Source organism: Taeniopygia guttata, chromosome 15 (assembly GCF_048771995.1).
Source record: "Taeniopygia guttata chromosome 15, bTaeGut7.mat, whole genome shotgun sequence".
Lineage (NCBI taxonomy): Eukaryota > Metazoa > Chordata > Aves > Passeriformes > Estrildidae > Taeniopygia > Taeniopygia guttata.
This window is the reverse complement of record NC_133040.1, coordinates 4,522,621-4,542,362: the sequence shown is the minus strand read 5'-3', so window position 1 is coordinate 4,542,362 and position 19,742 is coordinate 4,522,621. Positions and strand designations below refer to the sequence as shown.

General features: G+C 52.6%; 1 protein-coding gene across 1 annotated transcript in view; it reads left to right on the top strand.

Annotated features, from left to right (window-relative positions):
* Window positions 1-4,717: 4,717 nt before the first annotated feature.
* Window positions 4,718-19,742, top strand: part of TBX5 (T-box transcription factor 5) — a 39,805-nt gene continuing 24,780 nt past the window's right edge. The window contains exons 1-6 of the mRNA XM_072936168.1: window positions 4,718-5,395; window positions 7,780-7,955; window positions 9,644-9,738; window positions 12,164-12,283; window positions 13,328-13,475; window positions 15,367-15,519. Of these exons, the coding sequence (XP_072792269.1) occupies window positions 5,356-5,395; window positions 7,780-7,955; window positions 9,644-9,738; window positions 12,164-12,283; window positions 13,328-13,475; window positions 15,367-15,519 (732 nt within the window). The 5' untranslated portion in view covers window positions 4,718-5,355. The remainder of the gene's footprint in view (window positions 5,396-7,779; window positions 7,956-9,643; window positions 9,739-12,163; window positions 12,284-13,327; window positions 13,476-15,366; window positions 15,520-19,742) is intronic.

Genomic DNA, 19,742 nt, shown 5'->3' with positions numbered 1-19,742 from the left:
AATAAGTGAATGGACAAAACCGCTTCCAGAGAGGAGGATTATTTTAAACACTTGTTTGCTCCCAGGTGCGTATTTCGCCAAAGCGAAAAGCGGCCAACAAAAGGGAAATAAAAGCAAAGAGAGAACTGGTCCGAAAGGGGAAGTAAATTATCTAAAAATGGAAAGGAAAAATAAGAATCCCTGCTAGGAGGGAGCTGATTTTCTCTGAAATTATGTGAAGGAGGCAAAAAAAGAGCGTTGGGAAGCCACAAGTGCTGATGTCTCTGTATTTTACAAACCGGGCGGCCGCGCTGCCCCATCCTTGGAGCCGGGAGAGAAATGCAAAAAACCTCTTCGAATTGGTGAAACCGACCCAAAAAAGTCATTTTTAAAGGGGTGTGGAGGGCGGGCGGGGTGGGGGGGGGGAGAGCGAGTTGACGCTCGGCACTATTTCTTACTGCTGACACCTCGACCCCACGGCGAGGCAGCACCCGGGCGGACCCTCCTGCGGCTGTGCCGGGAATTCCCGGCCGGGAAAGCTCCGGGAAGGGCTCCGGGAGGGCTCCGGCCATGCGGGGCTGAAAAAACGGGGACCGAGCCCGGTAGGGCTGCGCGGAACTCGGGGGGACACCCCCCACACCCCCACGGAGGTAAGCGCTCCACGGTGCTGCTGGAGAATGAGTGTGGGGGATTTGTATTTCTGGATAATAGAGAAATATATGTATATGTATATGTATATGTATATGTATATGTATATGTATATGTATATGTATATGTATTTGGAGAGTGGGGCGCATAGGCGGTGCATCCACGCAGATTTGCGCCCACTCCCACTGAGCTGTGAGGAGGGTGGGGGCAGATTAACCCTCCTGTGCACCCAAAAATGCGTCTTTAAGGCCCGGTAAAAATGTAAATATCCATATAAAACCAATAGCGGATGAGGCAGGGATGGCTTGAGCAGGGCAAGTGTTTGTGAAGATCTCATCACCTGCACATCCGCACACGCGATTTTTGTGGGTATTTCCGTGTATAAACAGCCACGTTTATTCACGAGGAGCTCTTGGATCTCAGCACTCGTGCGGTTACACCGCACGTTTAGCCTAAAGATACCAAATCAATAATATATGGAATACACGAGATATAAAAATCGCTTTAAGCTCGAGCGAAGAAGCATCGTGTGTGGGGGCGTGTTTGCAAACGGGGTGTCCGCACTCCTGTATGCACATCTGTACTGAAATACATCTATTTATGTGTATTTTCATCTGCATTGCTGCTCCCCGAGCCCGGCTGGGTCTCTGGTTCCCCGGAGCAGCAGGAGAGGATGCCGGCCGTGGGGAAAATGCTTTAATTCTCATTTTGGGTGAGGCCCTGTCCTGCCGGCACTTCGGCCGGTCGGTGCCAGCTGGAGAACCATCCTGCTGGCTTTTTTCCCTTCTCTCTGAGGTTTTTTCCCTCCATCCCGGACATTTGGGAGGACTCCGAGCTGACAAGCACGGCCAGATCCAGCAAATGGGGCTCACCGGGGTTAAGGGGGCCTTTTCCTCTTTTATTTTGTTTTTTTTTTGCGGGGTGCTGCCTGAGCCCCTCGGCCCGAGCAGGGCTGCGCTGCCCGCTGGGACTCACCCTGGCAGCCTTCATCTCCTCGCTCTTCCTTCCGTGCTGCTCTTTATTTCCTCGCTCTCTGTTCCTCCTCCTCTCTTTTTCTGTTGGAGGAAAAAACGCTTTAGCACCTTTTTATCTATATGTGTGTGTCTGCATTTTTTCCTTTTATTTTTTTTCCTTTTATTTTTTTCCTTTTATTTTTTTCCTTTTTAATTTTTTTTTTTGAGTGAAATCTTCTTGCTGCGACCCAAAACTCCTCCAGATTAAAGGAGAGCAGGGACACGAGGCAGCGCCAGCGGCATCTCTGCAGCCACTGGCTGCACTTGGAGGATCTGGAGAGTTTTGGTTTTTTTTTTTTCCCTTGTCAATCTCATTTGGCAAATAATCGCCTGGACTTACTACTTTTTTTTTTTTTAAACTTTTTTCCCCTATATATTTTTTTATTTAATCAGAGCAAATAATTGGTTCCCGAAGCACACTTGAATCCGTGCAAATAACCAGGTTATCATTTACTATATATAGCCCAGCGTGCTTGCTTCCAGAGGCGCCCGAGCGTTCATTGGACAAGTTTCCTGCTCACCCTCACAGAATTATTTGTTTGGAAAAAGAAATTCAGCTGAATAATGCCAGTCCCCTTGGGTTATTTAACTTGTGGTGAAGAGGGAGTTTTGCTTCTGCTTTCTCCCTTTTCTGCTCCGAGAACGAGTGCGTTTCCCTGACGTTTCCAGCGGCTCCGTGCCTGCTCGTGTATGATATAAAACCCTCACACCCGCGTGTCTAATCTGCCTTGTGAATATCTATATTTATATATATAAACATACATCATATAGAGGTCGCGCACACCCAACCACGGCTCTTTTTTTTTTTTTTTTTTTTGCATTTCACCGAATGGATTTCTTCTGAGGGAAACAAAAAAAAAAAAAAAAACCAAAAAAAAAAGCGCTGGAATCTCCCTGATCGAGCTCTAAAAAGAGGAGAATAATACAAATTAACCTTCCATTACTGCTGCAGTCAACCATGACAGAATAGGCCAGTTGCGTGGTTGGTGACGTCTCCGTGTCCTATAGGAGCAAAGCTCGTGAGATAGCAGCTATCGCCTTCAACTCTCTTTATTTTATCGGAGTATGGCTGGTAATAAACAGTAATATTTAATTTGTCTGAGACCACAAACCGGCTTCGAGCTGGAAGGCTCCTCGCCTTACCTTCCAGTCCTGGGGGAGCCTGAATTTGCCGTCCTTTTTTTCCCCAGCTGCTTTTTTATTTTTTTTTCCTCCTTTCCCTCCTTGTCCACTCCTCCCCCCCCAACCTGCAGACGGAAATAAATTCGATTTATTTGCATCGTTTTCAACTTGTCTTCAAGGTGTTTGAGAGCTAGTTTGGCACTGGAGAGGTGAGTGCTTTTCTAGGCAGCGGCCGTGCTCGGGTTCGCTCTTCCGAACTTCAGGATTTTCACTTCTCCCTTTCTTTGCGCCGAGGGGAGGGAAGCTCTTGCTCTCTGCGAGAAACCTTTCTCCTCGTTGCTTTTGCTTTCTTTTTTTTGAAGGAAAAGCCCTTATCCTTTCGGGGATGCTCTCGGCACACGCTCCACTATGCCCGCCCGCTGCAGCTCCTTCCCCTTTCCACCCAGACTGGCACTTTGGGGGCATCGCCCATGCCAGGGGAAGGGCACCACGGAGGGGCTGCAGCTCCTTTCCCCCCAGACTGGCACTTTGGGGCATTGCCCATGCCAGGGGAAGGGCACCACGGAGGGCCCGGGGCTGCTCCTGTGGCCGCCCCGCTCTGCTGCCTCGTTTATTTGTGTTTGGAAGGGCTCCACAGCTCCTTCCCCCTCGAAAAATAATGAAATATGGGACAAGCTCCGCTCTGTTTGTTTAAGTAGCGTTCTCTGGCTTATTCTCTGCGGCTACAAGTGCAGTTATTTTATTATTCTTATTTGCGAGCGTTTACTGTTGGCTGTTTCTTCTCAAGTAGCTGTTGGGACTGGCGTGCACATGGGAAGGCTTTGGGAGATGCCAAACGACACCCGCAGACGCGCCCCCCTCCCCAAGAGCCGCTCGCCCCCAGACTTTCCCCTTCCTCACCTCCAACTTTCAGAGGGCTCCGCTGTTATCGCTCCCTGCGAGAGCTGGGAGCGAGGGTGGATTTGCTGAAAACTTCCTCAAAACGCCAAAAAAAAAAAAAAATTGACTGAGAAGCAGAAAAGCAGAAAAGAGTGAGGGATTTTTTTTTTTTTTCTGGATGGGTGGGGGGACGGGACAGAGCGGCGAGCAGAGGGTGGGGGTAGCAGCAGGAGGAGGAGGAGGGTGGGCAGAGCAGATCTGAACCATGCCATTTATTCCGAGTCTTATCAAAAATCCGCCTCGCCAATCTGGTTCTCTTCAGCCTGCAGAATGCGACAGGGAGGCTGTTTACCCTGCGCTGACCTATTCAACTTTACCCTCCCAATAATACATTAAAAAAAAAAAAAAAAAAAGAAAAAAAAAAAAAGAGAGAGCGAAGGAAGATGCAGATAAACCCCCAGCCCCTCTCCTCGCTGACGGCTTGATTATTTGAGCTCCGGGGGGCTGCGGGCCTCGGCCGTGGCAGAGAGGCGAGGGGTGAGGAAGAGGATGGGAAAGGGCAGGGGAAGGACCTTGGGTGCGGCCACAAGCGGCGACAAGGGCCACAGCCCCGCGCACGGCCCGGGGCCTTCGCTCCCGCTCCGCCGCCTTTTTGGGGGGTTGTACTCATCAGGAAAACCGATTTTAGGGGAACACCTCGCACCCCCCAATAAAAGGCCTCTGTGAGCAGCAGCAAATTTAGAGCTGGGTTTAAATCCACACCTCTGGGCTGCCTTTGAGGGCGGGAGGGGGAACTGGGGGTGGTGCGAGCTTAGAGGAGCCAGCGATTTATTTAGGGCTGGGGGGGCAGGATATTCCCAGCCGCTGAATTTTCTCTTTGGTTGGGAGAGATGGATGGAGGAGGGAGGGAGGGAAGGAGGGAGGGAGCGGGGAAGGAGGTAAAGGAGAGGGGGAGGGTTGCTGGGGAGTTTGATGATTGTCTTTGTGCCTTGTTCTTGTTTGCCGGCCAGAAAAATAGGCTGGAAAAGGAGGTTTGGGGGGGAGGGGGCGGGAGGGAGGGCTGTGGGAGAGGGAGTCTCTCCGGAGCAGGATCCCAGCTGGTTGGGCACTGGGTCCCGGCACTCGGCGAGCGGAGCTGGACGAGCCCACGTCACCTCCGCGCTGCGCTCGCTGCTCCGCGCCCCGCGCCGGCTCCGCGCCCGCGGCAGCGCCGCGAACCTGCCCGGAGGAGCGGCGCTTACCAGCCGCCCGAAACTTTTTTCTTCTTATTCTTCTTTTTTGCCGAGAGGGTGCTGTTTTCTTTTTCCGCTCTTTCGCCCTCTCGCGCTCTCTCTCCCTTTTTTTTTTTTTTTTTTTTTAATTACTATTTTTAATTTTTCAATTATTTTTAGCTGAGCAGCGGCAAGAGTGGGCTGGGGAGAGCTGCATCAGATCAGGCTGAGAAAAGGGTGGGGGTGGGGGTTTTATCTTGGTCTCAGGATCCTTTCTAGTGCGTCTGACAACCTGGAAGTGTTTGGAGAGAGCAGGAGAAAGAGAGAGAGAGAGAGAGAGAGAGAGGAGCAGGCTTGCATTGGATAGAATTTTTTTCTTCCAGGCTGGGTTTTCACATGCTGATCCGCAAATATAAATAAATAAAAGGAAATATGCACACGAGAAGCCTGATCCCATTGTAATTTCCATTGCAAACGGGGGAAAATAGAGCCACACATTATATATGTGGAGATGCATTGATTGCATGGAACTCGACGAGCAAGGTAACGGCTCTTGCATTGCCATGTCTGTCCGTGGGGGTCTGTCCTCTGTGTGCGCGGGGGTGTGAGCGAGGCACGGCGGCAGCGAGCGAGCGGCTGCCCGGGGGCACCGAGAGCTGCGGGCCCCGGGAGCCGCGGGGAGCCGGGCACGGAGCGGGGCTGCTCTGCCCAGCGCTCCTCCGGGGCTGGGGGGCCCGGGGCGAAGCCGGAACAAAAGCAGAGGGTGGTGATTTTATTTCATTTTATTTTATTTTATTTTTATTTCTTTCCCTCCTTGTGTTTTTTCCTCCCGCTCGGCGCTACTTTAGCAAAGCGAGATGCATTTTGCATCCGGCCACCGCGGCCTGGTTCTGTCAAGCTCCATTTCTTCTCAGAAGCTCTTTTAAGGGGAAAAAAAAAAAAAAAAAGAAATTAGAAGCTACGGATCGCCAAATGATCTTAGTTGTGGAGTTATTTTTTTGTCGTCACACCCTCTGTTTTTAAAATTATGATTATTTTTATATCTGCTTAATTATGTCTGGGCGCGGACAGCATCGAGGAGGTTTCGCTGGGCTGGGCTGGGCTGTCATGGCTGGGTCCCTCTTTGTTTTAATAAACATGCTTTAGGGTTTTTTATTATTATTTTCCCTCGCTCTACCCCCTAACCTTGCCAGCTCTAGGGGAATCATAGCTCCAAGCTGGAGGGAAATCGATTTAAAAATGCATAAGCGGCACTTCCCAAGGAAAAAAAAAAACAAAAAAACCCAAACAAACAAGACATCACAACAGTCCAGGAGGAAAAAAAAAAAAAAAAAAAGGAGGAGGAGGAGGAGGGGAAGAGAAAAGCCTTAAATGGTCCCCGGAGCTGCGGCTCTGCCCGGGGCTGGGCCCGGGCCCGGCGCGGCCGTTCCGCAGCGCTCCGCGCACTTTCCGCGTTTCGCTTCGCCCTCGGCGGGTGCGCGCTGGGAAAAAAAACCCCTTTGGGGAGGGATCGGACACGGCCGTGCCTGCCCGAGCTGCAGCTGCAGAGGTGCGGACCTGCAGTCCCCTCGCTTTTTGTCCTTTTCAATGAGATACCCGTCCGTGCCTGCCTTCCCCACCACTAGCGGGGATGATCATTTTCTCCCCCCTCCCTTCCACTCCCAATTTTCCGTGGCTTTTAAAGGAGAATTGCCTTTTTTCTCGCTCTCTCTGCTTGATTTTGAACAGCTTTCAAATATCGTTGCAGGGCGAAGAACTCATTTAAAAACATTCTCATGTATTTAAAGCAAATATTGCCTCCATATGGTTCGCCTTTCAAAACTTAATCCCTTTCTTTGAAACATGCTAGAAATATTGTTTTTAGAGCTGCAAAAACTCCGAACTCCTTAAGAACAATAAAAACCTAACAGATAATTCAATGGCTTTTCTCTTTTTTGGGTTTGGTTTTTTTTGTTGGTGTTTTTTTTTTTTTTTTTTTTGTGTTGCTATTAAACTTTTATCATTCCTGATAGAGCCTTTAAAGCTAAGTCAAAATACGGTTTTAAAACTCACTGCGGTTACTCACATCAGATATAAACCATGTAATTTTAAAGCTCGTTTTTTCTGCTGATGCAGTTTTATCCTAAATGTTATGGCTTAGTTCATTCCAGCCCCAATTCCACCCCCGTTCACCAGCCCGAGTCCTCGTTACCTCGCACAGGGTTTGTCCGATTGATTTATTTGCATTTTTTATTGTAATTTTCTCGTCCATCCTTTGCTTTTCTTGTAACTGCCCGGGCTAAGAGAATAACAGGCTTTTAAAATTTTTCCTGTTTTACAAGAGGCGCAAAAAGTTGAATTTTCCTCGGGAATTGGGTGCCAGAAGTGGCCTCGTGTGTCAGTGGTGTTTTCCTGCTCCAAACCGGAGCGGGCTGAAAACTTCCACTTCCCTGGCAGGAAAGTTGGGACTTTAAACCCCCCGGGCCGCAGCGAGCCGGGAGGAATTGGAGGTGCCCAAGGCTCGGGGGAGGCTCTGGAGCCCCCAACTCGAATCCCCCGACCCGCAGAGCCATTTGTGCCATGAGCTGCTCGTCCCGCAGCCCCCCGGGTGCCTCGCTGCCGGGCAGCCCTAAAAACGCTGTTTACCTTGCCCAAAAGATGCATTCAATAATACCGCCTCCCCCTTCCCCTCCCTCTCCACCCCCCCGAGCTCCCCCCACCCCAATCCTATCATCCCTTGCGGGCTGCGATAATAAATAAAAGTCTTTATTTCTCCCTCTGCCAAAGTTAAAGGGCCTCGCTCCCTCCCTGGCAGTGAAGTGAGTGCGGGGATGGTCGGGGCTGCGCTGCGCTCGCTCGGAGCCACCCCGCTCGATAAATATCGATATTTTATTCACCCTCAGCACTGACTTGCGGTATCTCTGCTCTCTCCCGACGTGTGCCTGCAGTGGGGGATTCGGCGAAGGAAGCTCGTAACATGGCGGATGGCGAGGAAGGCTTCGGGCTGCCCGGCACGCCGGCGGATTCCGAGGCCAAGGAGCTGCAGGCCGAGGGCAAGCAGGACACGCAGCTGGGGGCCACCAGCAAGTCGCCCACGTCCCCGCAAGCAGCCTTCACCCAGCAGGTGAGCAGCCCCGATCTTCTCCTCCACCCCGGCCCTCTCCATTCCATCATTTCCCCCCTTTCCCCACGCTTTGCCCCCGCGCCAGCTGCGTGGCTGGCTTATTCCAGGCCCCACGCGAGGGAAAACATCACCTGGCCGTGGTCCCGTCCCGCTTTTGTGCTGTTTGAGGTCGTGCTGGAGCGCCAAAGCTGCGGGGAGGTGTCCACGAGAGTTTTGGGGGAGCAGGAGCCCAAATAACAGCCCTGCAGTGGCACCGCTACACCCACGAGTGTCCGCGCCTGAGTGGGCAAATGCAGGGCGAGCACCCAGAGAGAGGAGATGCCTTTATATAGATGTATAAATGTATATATTTTGTGCATTCCATGCGCCCCTTGGACACCCAGGCGGGCACAGCTGCACCCCGCACCCCCAGCGGGCACTCAGCACAGGCTGAGTCACGCGTGGGCACCCCCAGAGCGACACTTGGGGTGTCCCTCATCCCCTCCCTCAGCCCTCGCCCCCCCTGGCGCTGCGTGTGCCGGGACACGCGTGGGCTCCGTGCGGGATCTCCGTGCTCCGAGCTGGGAGCTCCGGTGCTGGCAGCGGCCCCGCCGGCTCGGGCAGCCCTGCGAGCGGAGGGGAGAAATGCGGGGAGAGGAGATTTTCCACCGCCGTCCTACTGGGGGGGTCCCCCCTTATTCCCTGACAGGTCCCCCCGATGGACCCCGCTGCCCACGGGGTGCGGCAGAAGGCTCGGTGGGCACCGGGGCTATGGAAAGCGACCCCCGAAGTCTGAGCGGGCTTTTTTAGCGAGGGGGAGAAGCGCTTGGTTTGCCCGGGGGTGTCCCCTGCGCCTCCCAGCCCGGCTGGAGGGATGCGCTGTCCCCACGGTGGCCGCAGCGCTCGCAGCTCTTGGGTGGCAAAGAGAAAATCAGGGGGCGAGGGGGGCAGGGTGACACCCCACTCCGCTCCAGCCTGCAGAGCGCAGCCGGGGGTGGAAATCACTCGTGGGACCGTGTAAACCTCCTCCGCTTGGCTCTGGGAGCAGCTGGGCCGGGGTGCCGGGGGGTTTCTCCGGGAGGATGCGCTCGGAGCCGGCTCCGGGGGCTCTGTCCCATCGCCTCCCCGCCCCGGGAGCCCCGCGGCCCGCAGGACCCCGCTGCGGGCCTGCCCCGAGCAGCATCACCGCGCTCCGGCCTGGAGGCAGGGTTAGCCCGGCCCTGCCCCGAGCCCGGCCCGCAGAGCCCGGCCCTGCCCCGGCCAGCTCCCCGCGGGGCCGTGCGGGGCCCGGCCACTCCGGCGGGGCTGTCCCCGCAACCCCTGGGGGTGTCCCAGCACCCCTGGGGATGTCCCCGCAACCCCTGGGGATGTTCCCACAACCCCTGGGGGTGTCCCCGCAACCCCTGGGATGTCCCCGCAACCCCTGGGGGTGTCCCCGCTCCCCTCGGGGCTGTCCCCACTCCCCTGGGGATGTCCCCGCTCCTCTCCGGGATGTCTCCGCTCCTCTCCGGGATGTCCCCGCTCCCCCTGGGGCTGTCCCCTCTCCTCTCGGTGATGTCCCCACTCCCCCTGGGGATGTCCCCGCTCCTCTCGGGGCTGTCCCCGCTCCCCTCGGGGATGTCCCCGCTCCCCCTGGGGATGTCCCCGCACCCCTCGGGGCTGTCCCCGCGGCTCTCGGGGCTGACGCTCCGTGCCTCCCCGCTCCGCAGGGCATGGAGGGCATCAAGGTGTTTTTGCACGAACGCGAGCTGTGGCTGAAGTTCCACGAAGTGGGCACGGAGATGATCATAACAAAGGCCGGCAGGTAAGAGTAGGGGGGCTCCGGGGATGGGGGGCACCGGGCACCTCCTGGCACGGGCACGGGCACACCCGTGTGTGTGTGAGTGTGTGTGTGTGTGTGTGTGTGTGTGCCCTCCCTGCCCGGAGAGAGGCGGCAGAAATTGTTTCTTCTGGCTTCTTTCTCAACCAGAACTGTTGGATCATTAATTCCGACTTCAGGCCTTTGGAAACTTTCCAGGCGAGCGCGAGTTGCAACCACTTGGCCAAAAAGCAAACTTTGTTTAGAGCAGCTCGGTGGGCCATTATTATTATTATTATTATTATTATTATTATTATTATTATTGGAGCAATTTAGCTCTTCTGCTCCTTCCCTCCCCCCCCTCAAAGTTTCATGCCGTTTTACAGAGTTTTTTATTTATTTTTGCTCACTTTGGAGCGAATATTCCCATCTCAGCCACTTCATCTCTTTTAAAAGTCTAGCCGGTCTTAAGCTACTGTTTACAGAGAGATAACAAAGCTGTTTAGATGCAGAGATAGATGCGTCCGCAAATAAATATCATGTGGGTGTATTTCTGTGCGGGTGTTTATCTGCGTGGGTGTGCAGAAAAATATTCAGCCTTGCAAATCCGACTTTATTGGGGTTCTAATCGATTCCATGACCGGCTGTGTAAACCTGACCCGCAGATATTTATATGTGGACGGGGGAATTTTGGAGGGGATTTAACATTACCTGGATATCAATGTGCTGGAGGGTTGTTAAATTGAAGAGTGGCCAGCGAGATGCAGTAAAAAAAGTCTCTCCAGTCCTATCAACAAATTGAGGGCAGCCCCGGGGAGGATTTTTCGTTGTGATTTTCAATTAAAATCCTTGGAGGAAAAGGGAAAAAACCTCCACCTGTAGGAACAGTTTTAGATTGTAGGGACACAACAAGGCAGAAAACTTTCATTTTGCTCTGTCAGCTAATATTTGTTGTGGTCTTCCAAAATTTGCTTGAAGAGGGAGGGGAAAAATAAATATCGAGCTGGTTGGATAAAGTTTTAGCGAATAGATCTCGCCTTCCCCTTGAACCTCGCTGCTGCAAAAGTGGATTTGAAAGGGGTTTGTGGCCAAGGGGACATGGGATGATGTCGGTGTTGGGATGTCCTGGAAAAAAAAACAAAAAACGGTTCACAGGGACAAAAAAAAAAAAAAATCAACTCTCGAAGGGAGACAGAAACCACCTTGCAGAAATTTCAAACAGAAATCCCTGTGGACAGAGATCTCATCCGGAGAGCAATAAAATAGAGACATTTACAGGCAGGGCTGGAGGGGCGATGCGGGCTGGGTTTCCTTTTTTACATCGCTGCCCCTTGTGCTGCTGCTCAGGTGTTTCCCATGCAGTTACAGATCAATCTCCGGGTGAAATTTGCTTTTTTCCCTCTTCAAACGTTTAAGTTCAACACCCGCTTCCTTCGCTGGGCGCTTTTCACCCCCATTAAATTCACTTTTTCGAAGCGAATTAAAGCCCAGCCCAGCGATAAGATCCCAGCCCCGGAGAACAGCGCGGTATTTTTAGAGGTGTGGGGCTTTTTCTTTTTTTTGTATTTTTTTTTGGTTGTTTATGCGTGTTTTAAGTTCAGGGCTCCATTTTCATCTGCTTTATTTTTAAATATTTGGAAAGCTCGAACTAAAATAACAGCAGTGGTTTAAGTGCCTGCCTTGTAGTAATGGAAAATATTTCGAAAAGCGCCCGCCGTGTGTGTATCCGAGGGTTTCCAAGGATTTGTCAGGTGTGTTTGCTGCTGTCTCGGGGTGACCACACGGCTGTTCACGGAGTTTTCTCTTACACCTGAGTGTGTGCAGGGTTTTTGCTCCGTATCTGTCCCTAGAACCTCAAGGTGTTCATATAAATGTATTTTAAAATATTTATATTTCTATATATGTAATAGATGAAAATTTATTTCTATAAACATATACATTTATAGAAAGATATATATAAATATAATTTTTATAGGAATATCTATAGTATAACTTTTATTTTAAAACTTTTTTTTTTTGGCAAATTTCCTCTCCCGTTCCAGCGGTTTATGCAGGGAGGGAAGTAACTTGCTTCCAAAAGTTCTCACGCTCAAAAGTTCTCAAGTTCTCAATTTCGAAAAACGGAAATTCAAAATTTGGTGAAAGAAGTAATTAGTAAAAATACCAACAGATGAGCAGGCACACGAGGAGTGAATAAACAAACGGGCCAGCTTCGAAATTCCGATTTTGTTTGATAAAACACCCGGTTCGGTTCGCCTGGATGGGAGCAGCAGCACCCAAGGGGAAGATCCGCCCGGCAATGCGGTTTAACCCTTTGGTTAAATGTTTCCCCCCGCGTCTCCTCCTCGCACACTCCCGCGAAACCACCCTGGCAAACTTTCTCTGCTTTTATACCTTTATTGATTGATTGATTGATTGATTGATCCAACAGGCGAATGTTCCCCAGTTACAAAGTGAAGGTCACTGGACTCAACCCCAAAACGAAGTACATCCTGTTGATGGATATCGTCCCCGCGGATGACCACAGATACAAATTCGCGGATAATAAATGGTAGGCACGCGTGGGGGAGAGGGACGAGCCCTCCGGGCTGCCCGGGGGGGGGGGGGAGAAATCCTTCAATCAGCGGCTCGTCCTTTTTCCGTGCAAAATTTTGGGCTGCAGGAGCCTCACCTGGGCGTAGTGAGGTGTTCCCACAGCCCCTGGGAGAGAAATGCATCCGAAAAAAAAGGAAAAAGTGCAGGAATTCTGTCGTAATTAACGAATCCTGTTTGACGATGACATTATTTGCTGTTGTGGAGCTGATTGTTTAATTATATTAAGGAAGGGAATATCTCCGGGCAGGAGGATCTTTAAGGATCGGTTCTTTGCTCCTGGCCGCTAATTATGGAAAGGGGCAGGATGGGGTTAAACGGGCGAGAGCGGCGAGAGCCATCTCCGACGGGAAAGGTGCCAGGGAGCTCAGTAATTCCCGAGCCAGGCGTGCTGGGAATGCCTTTTCTGCGCTGGAAGTGCCTTTTCTGCGCTGGAAGTGCCTTTTCTGCGCCCCGGCACGGGGTACCTGGGTGGGAGGGGACGGACGGGGAGCAGGAGCCCCAGGAAGGGACGGATGGGGACTAGAAGCTCCAGGAAGGGACGGACGAGGCGCAGAAACCCACGGGAGAGGATAGATAGGGTGCAGGAACCCCAGGAAAGGATAGATGGGGCGCAGGAACCCCGGGAAAGGGTGGATGGAGTGCAGGAACCCACGGGAGAGGATAGATGGGGTTCAGGAACCCCAGGAAGGGGTGGATGGAGTGCAGGAACCCCGGGAAGGGACGGATGGGGTGCAGGAACCCACGGGAGAGGATAGATGGGGTGCAGGAACCCCAGGAAGGGACGGATGGGGTGCAGGAACCCCGGGAAAGGACGGATGGGGCGCAGGAACCCTCGGGAGAGGATAGATGGGGCGCAGGAACCCCGGGAAGGGACGGATGGGGTGCAGGTATCCCAGAAAGGGGTGGATGGGGTGCAGAAGCCCCGGGAAGGGACGGATGGGGTGCAGGAGCCCACGGGCCGGCCCCAGGTACCGCAGCTCAGCCCCGTGTCCCCACGCAGGTCGGTGACAGGCAAGGCAGAGCCGGCCATGCCCGGCAGGCTGTACGTGCACCCCGATTCCCCCGCCACCGGCGCGCACTGGATGAGGCAGCTGGTCTCCTTCCAGAAGCTCAAACTCACCAACAACCACCTGGATCCCTTCGGACACGTAAGTACCGGCGCTGCGACAAGGGCACCTCGGTGTCCTCTGCCACCCAGGTGGTGCCAGTGTCACCCAGCCGCAAATCCAGGTGTTGTTTTCACCCCACTGAGAACCCCCAGAAACAGAAGCACGGCCCTTCAAGCCGGGTTATTTCGTGGGAATTGATGCCAGAGCCCCGGGCCTGGAGCTGGCGAGTGGGTGAAACTCTCCTGGCTTGGCTGAGTATTTGGGCACCCTGATTTTCATTGCACGGGGAATCCCCAATCCTTAAAATCCGCCCGCTGCCTCCGGGAATTTGCCTAACAGGTAAAATCAATCAGGCATAATTAACGGAGGAAATAGGACCTTAAACGATGTGGATCCCTCGATCAGGAAAAAAAAATAAAATGAAGATAATTAGAGAAATTGAAGTCCCGCTAGAACTTCTTGGGCATTTAAAAGGTCTTTGCGAGACTCGTGGGGCCGTGAAAATTTGTGTGAATTCTGCAGCCAGAAACAGCCCTCCTTCGAAGGTCTCCAAAGATCCGAGTTCCTCTGAGCAAATATATATGTGCATGTATGAATAAAAAAAAGTATATGTGCATATATACATTAAAAAAAATATAATTGAACGAATATGTGACTCCAGATCCCGCCAGCCCTTTCCAAGAGTGAATTTTTCTCCAGTTTCGTTTCAACACTTCGGTTTCATTTTTTCCAAGTTGTTTTTTTTTTTCTCTTCGCTTTTTAATGATAAATTTTGTGCTATTAAATCCTCGCCCACGTGGTAGCCAAGAAGTGAGAGGGCTTTAGGGAGAGGCGCCAGCAGAGTCCCCAGCCCACCCCAACGCTGAGCATCATTTACAAGCTTTCCTTTGCACCTCCATTTGCAGGGATTAATTTCCTTTTTCTTTTTATAATTCGAATTTTATTTTAATTCTAATTAAGCTGGTGCAGAAGGAGTTTGCAGGGGCTGCTTCCCAGGGATCGGGACCTTTCCTGCGGGAAGAGGGAGGGGAGCAGCGCAGCCGGGGGAACCCATCCCACCCCCGGGGTGCTTTTGGGGAGAAGGGGGGGAAGGGGCCAGGCATCCCCGCTGGGAACAGGCGGCTCTGGGGAAAAAGTCCCTCCAAACAAACCCAAGACGCTGAGGGGACAATAAGGGACTTCAGAGGAGGAGCTGAGCCAGGAGCCTCTCAATTAGAGTCGCTGTAATGAAATTAAAAACCATTAGATCGTTCACCGTTGATGTCTACGACTTTCCTGGATGTCAAAGCAATTTGCTTAAACCGCCGGGACGGGGGAGGCGGCGGCGGGACGCGCTGAGTCTCTCTGTCGCCAGGGTCCGGCAGTGATTATCGGGCCCGGGGGGCCCCCCGCCGCCCCCATCCTCCCCCGAGATGAACCCGGTACCGAGCAGGGCCCGCTTTTTGTCTGGGCCACCGCCACAGCCCCTCCGGCTCCGCCACCTCCTCTGCGGGGGGCTGGCGGGAGGGATGGCCCGAAACCCCCAAATCCCTCCAGCTCTCGCCCCTCACCCTTTCTTCACTCTTTCCCCCCTCCCCGGGATGGGGTGGGGGTGCTGAGATGCCCCATTTGCCCCCAGCACGTGTTGGGGGAGCAGTTCTGGCCCCCCCAGGGGTTTGTGCGGATGGAGCAGGGCTGGGGAGGGGGAGCAGGGGAGGAATCACCCCCGACAGCACCTCCCGGGCGGGTTTCTGGAGAGATCCGAGCCCCTACCCCAGCAGCTCAATCTGCCCCTCCAAGGGGGTCCTGAAAAGGGCAAACATTTTGGGGAAGGGGCTGCGGGTTCCTGCTGGTTGTGTCTCCTCCTGCCCCGGGAGGAAAAGGGGGGAAATGCGCCGTGCTGTGCCCTCTCCATTCCCACGGGATGTCCTCTCCTTCTCCCCTTGCCCAGATCATCCTGAACTCCATGCACAAATACCAGCCCCGGCTTCACATCGTGAAAGCGGACGAGAACAACGGCTTCGGCTCCAAGAACACCGCCTTCTGCACCCACGTCTTCCCGGAGACCGCCTTCATCGCCGTCACCTCCTACCAAAACCACAAGGTGAGGGGCTGGGCCGGCCCCCGCCCGGCAAACCGCATCCCGCTCCTTCCCTCCTCCTCCTGCTTCCTCCTCCTCAGAGACTCAGCCCCTCTTCCCTCCCTACTTCTTCTTTCACCCCTTCTTTTTCTTTCCCCTTTTTCTTTCTACTCCTTCCTTCTCCTTTTTCTTTCTGTCCTTCTCCTTCCCCCTCCTTTCCCCTCTCCTTTCCCCTTCTCTACTTCCTTGTCCCCCTTTCCCTTTTCTCCTCCTTGTCCCCTTTTCCCTTTTCTCCTCCTTGTCCCCTTTTCCCTTTTCTCCTCCTTGTCCCCTTTTACCCTTTTCTCCTCCTTGTCGCCTTTTTCCTTTTCTCCTCCTTGTCCCCTTTTTCCTTTTCTCCTCCTTGTCCCCCTTTCCCTTTTCTCCTCCTTGTCCCCTTTTCCCTTTTCTCCTCCTTGTCCCCTTTTCCCTTTTCTCCTCCTTGTCCCCCTTTTCACTTTTCTCCTCCTTGTCCTCTTTTTCCTTTTCTCCTCCTTGTCGCCTTTTTCCTTTTCTCCTCCTTGTCCCCTTTTCCCTTTTCTTCTCCTCCTCTCCCCTCCTTGTCCTTTCCTTCTCCTTCTCCTTTCTCTTGCCCTTTCTTTCCCTTTCTCCTTGTCCCTTTGTCCTTTCTTCTTGTCCTTTCCTCTCCCTTGCCCATTTTCTTGCTCCCTTCTCCTTTCCTCTCTCCCATCCCATCCCCTCTGTTATTCCTGGCCGCACAAAGCCCAAGCCAGGCTCGGGGCGAGCCGGGAAGGGGGGAATGAGCTCACCAGGATGCTTTGCTCACACGGAGACGACCAACCGAGGAAGTTTGCTTTATCTCCCCCCTGCCCGCGGGTCAAAGGCCCCTAATCTGGCGGAGGGAGCCGGGCGCTGCCCTGGCCGGGCGCTGATAACCGGCTGCCCACGGGGGCTGCGGGAGGCCCGGCCAGGAAAGGGAGGCTCAGCTCCGGGCAGCGGGCAAACAAAGCACGAAAGGAACGGCGTGGGTTTGTCCTCTGCTGGAGCAGAAAAGGGTTAGGTGGAATAAGGGTTTTTTTGGTGTGCTGTCGGTGCCCCTCTGTGAGGAGCCCACTGGTCCTGCTCCTTCCCTGCTTTGGGTTTGGGCTTCCCCAGCCAGCAGGGGAAGGCTGAGTGTTGAAGGCAGGGTGGTTCTCCATAGATGAATCAGGAATGTCTTGCCACAGCCCCATGAAAACTCAATTCCTCTCTTAATCACACAAAAATCACTTACTATAAACTTGTATTTACAGGCAGGTAGGATGGCTCCTTTGTACCCGATAGAATAATTGTTTCTCAAACAGAGGAAAGTAATTTAGCACCCCAAAGAAATCCTGGATGCTTTCCTGGAAATGCAGGTTCCTAACCAGTGTGAAATTATTGCATTTCCTCCATCCAGCAGCTGGCCAGCAAGATGCAGAGAGCAGAGCTGGGCTAGAGAAGAAAGAGTGTTCCACCATAACTAGGGAGAAAGGAAAATACTTCCCTGCCCTTTAAAATAGGAGCTGCTGGCACGGCCAGGACAAGCAAACCAAATCCAAATTGAGTCCTTGCCAAATTATGCCTTAAATTATAACTCCACTGTGGATGCTATAAAATCAAGTTTAACTTCTGCTTGATGGATTTGCAGAAAGAATATAATATTAATAGAAGTGGGAGTTAATAAAACAGGACACACTGCCTGCTTTAAAGGCATTTCCCGAGCAGAAAACAGACGTGAATGGAACTGCTCTCCTTTGAAGAAAAACGGGGCTGGTTTATAGGAAAAGAAATGATCATGCAAATAAAATGAAAGCAAAGCAGGAACATGTAAGTACAGTAGTTTGGGAAAACTGCCATGCTAGGAGGAGCAGGAATATTTGATTGTAAATCAGCAACATCTGTGTGAAAAGAAATGACATCTGTGTATCTGACACAGGCAGGAATCCCCACAGACACACCAGGACACATTTTACACACCCCTGACACGTTTTACAGACTCCGACATCCCTCTGCCCCCTGACACACACATTCCTCCCCGTGCTGCTTGGAGTCGGGGGGAAAGGAGGAAGAGTGGCTGTAGCCCCAAGATAAAATCCCAATTGGGAAAGATAGAGCCATAAAAATAAACCAGGGGATGATCTTCCCTAAATGGCATCTCCCCGCAGGGAAGGGAATAAAACTTGCAGCTCACCCCAGTGCAGATGGGGAATGATATTGGGGTTGATGCAAATGCTGAGGAGAAACATCTTCCAGCTGAGGTGGGTGAAACTGAGTTGGGGTCTTTTCCACCAGCTGAAACCTGAGCTCAGCTTTCACAGCTGAGAGGTTGCTTGGAAAATCAGATTTTCCTCTTGCAGTGCAGGCTGCATTTCCCCAGCCATAAAGGATGGCAGCGCCCAACATGTGGGGCATCCCCGGCTCTTGCTGTCACTGCACTGCTGATTTTTTCCCAATTCCCTCTCACCTTCACCCCTCACCTGTAGCTCATCCCTCATGCAATCTTTCCCATCCACCCCACCCAGCCTCTGACATTTTACACAGAGTTTTATACACCCATGTATTTCACACACACACACACAAATTCATCCCTGCATGGGGTTTATGTTTCAAGGCTCTGTTGTAGCTGAATTCTATTACAGAATGAATTGTGTGACTCGCCCCAAAATGCATTTGAGTCCCTGCTTACACAGCTTATGGAAATACCTGCCTGCTTCCAGATAGGTCAATTTATTTCGAGAGCACAGCTGCAATCCCAGTGTAGGACTTGTGCTTATTTCCCCTGGTATTTTAGACAGCCTGAAAAGATATTTAAGCACCCTGGGATCTCCCTCTCCTCAGCCCTACTCCCCAAAAAGAGGCTTAAGCTATGAGGAGAGTTTTGGTGAAGTTTTCAGGGTGGTTGTCAGCAGCTCCATTGGTCGCCTCCCCCCTCTCTGCTACCCTTAAAAACACCCCAGAAATATCGAGGTGTTAAAAAAGGTCACATGCACATTTCATTTCCTTGCCATTTACACAATGGGTGCTTGCAATCAGGTTGATTCCCAAATATTAACTTCCCCTGCAGTTAAGCACCATTTTGCTGTAGCTTAAATCATTGTGTTACTGGCTCGTATTTATTAGGTACGAGCTCTCTGCTTAGGACCAGGAAATGAACCTAATAGACAGAAATAATTAAGGTTCTGCCCTCACGAGGGTTCTTTCAAAAGCAAGAATTCACAACAATTATTCTCATTAATTTTTATAGCCTACTTTCCCCCCTTAGCTGGACTTGGGCTTTATATTGGTTCCCCCCCCTCAGGATATCCGGTTTTATGCTGATTTTTTTTCCCCCACCCTAAGTTATTTAACATTCTTGGTAGTCAAAATTCTTTTAAGGAAATGTTATCCCCAACTGGGATGTTACAGGCACCCAGAAATGCTGTGTGCACCAGGGAGGGGCAGGGCATGGCCAAAGACTGGATTCACTGCCAGAGGTCTGGTGGGATTTCTGAAAACCGAGGTTCATCCTTCCCCTAGAAAGACCCAGTGCTAAAATTAGGCTGGTGAGTCAGCTGGTGCTTCACTCTGGGAGTTCTGGAGCCTGTCCCCCCTGAGCATGTGGCTTCTTGGCACTGTCTTTGAGGGCTGGAGGTCCTTGGCTGTGGGGTGTTTTCTCCTGAGAGCTCCACTGTCCTTCTCTTAGGTCACAGGGCGGCACCTCCACCACTTCAGCAGAGGCCACCAGTGTGGTGGCCAGGCTGGCACCTGATGGGATGCCCCTGTGCAGCCCCCAAGCTCTCCCTGCCCCTCCTGGGGTCATTGTCCCTGTGTTTCTCCATCTGGTTGGCGAGAGGGGACAGCCCCTCTCCCTGCCCAGGGCAGGCTCTTCTCCAAGAGGGGACCCCAAGTGCTGGGGTGCAGAGCTCCCTGGGGCTGAGCAAGGTGAGACCAAGTAGCTCCTCTTCATCATCACACCTGGTGGCTTCTGTGCAGCCCTGGGGCACCTGAGGATGGCAGGGAGCTGCTGCTCTCTCCCTGACCCTCTCTGGGGCTCCTCATGGTCCTTACTGCTGCTCCAGCCTTGATGGGACCGTGCTTCCTTCCAGAGGTCTTGTGCCCTTCACAGCTCTGGCTGAAGCAGCCTTGTCTCATTCTGTCCCCAGTCCTGTCCCTGCTCCCTGCCAGCCCTGGGATGGGGTGCTCAGCCAGCCCCGAGCCCCTGGACCCTTTTGGGACCCCAGCCAGCC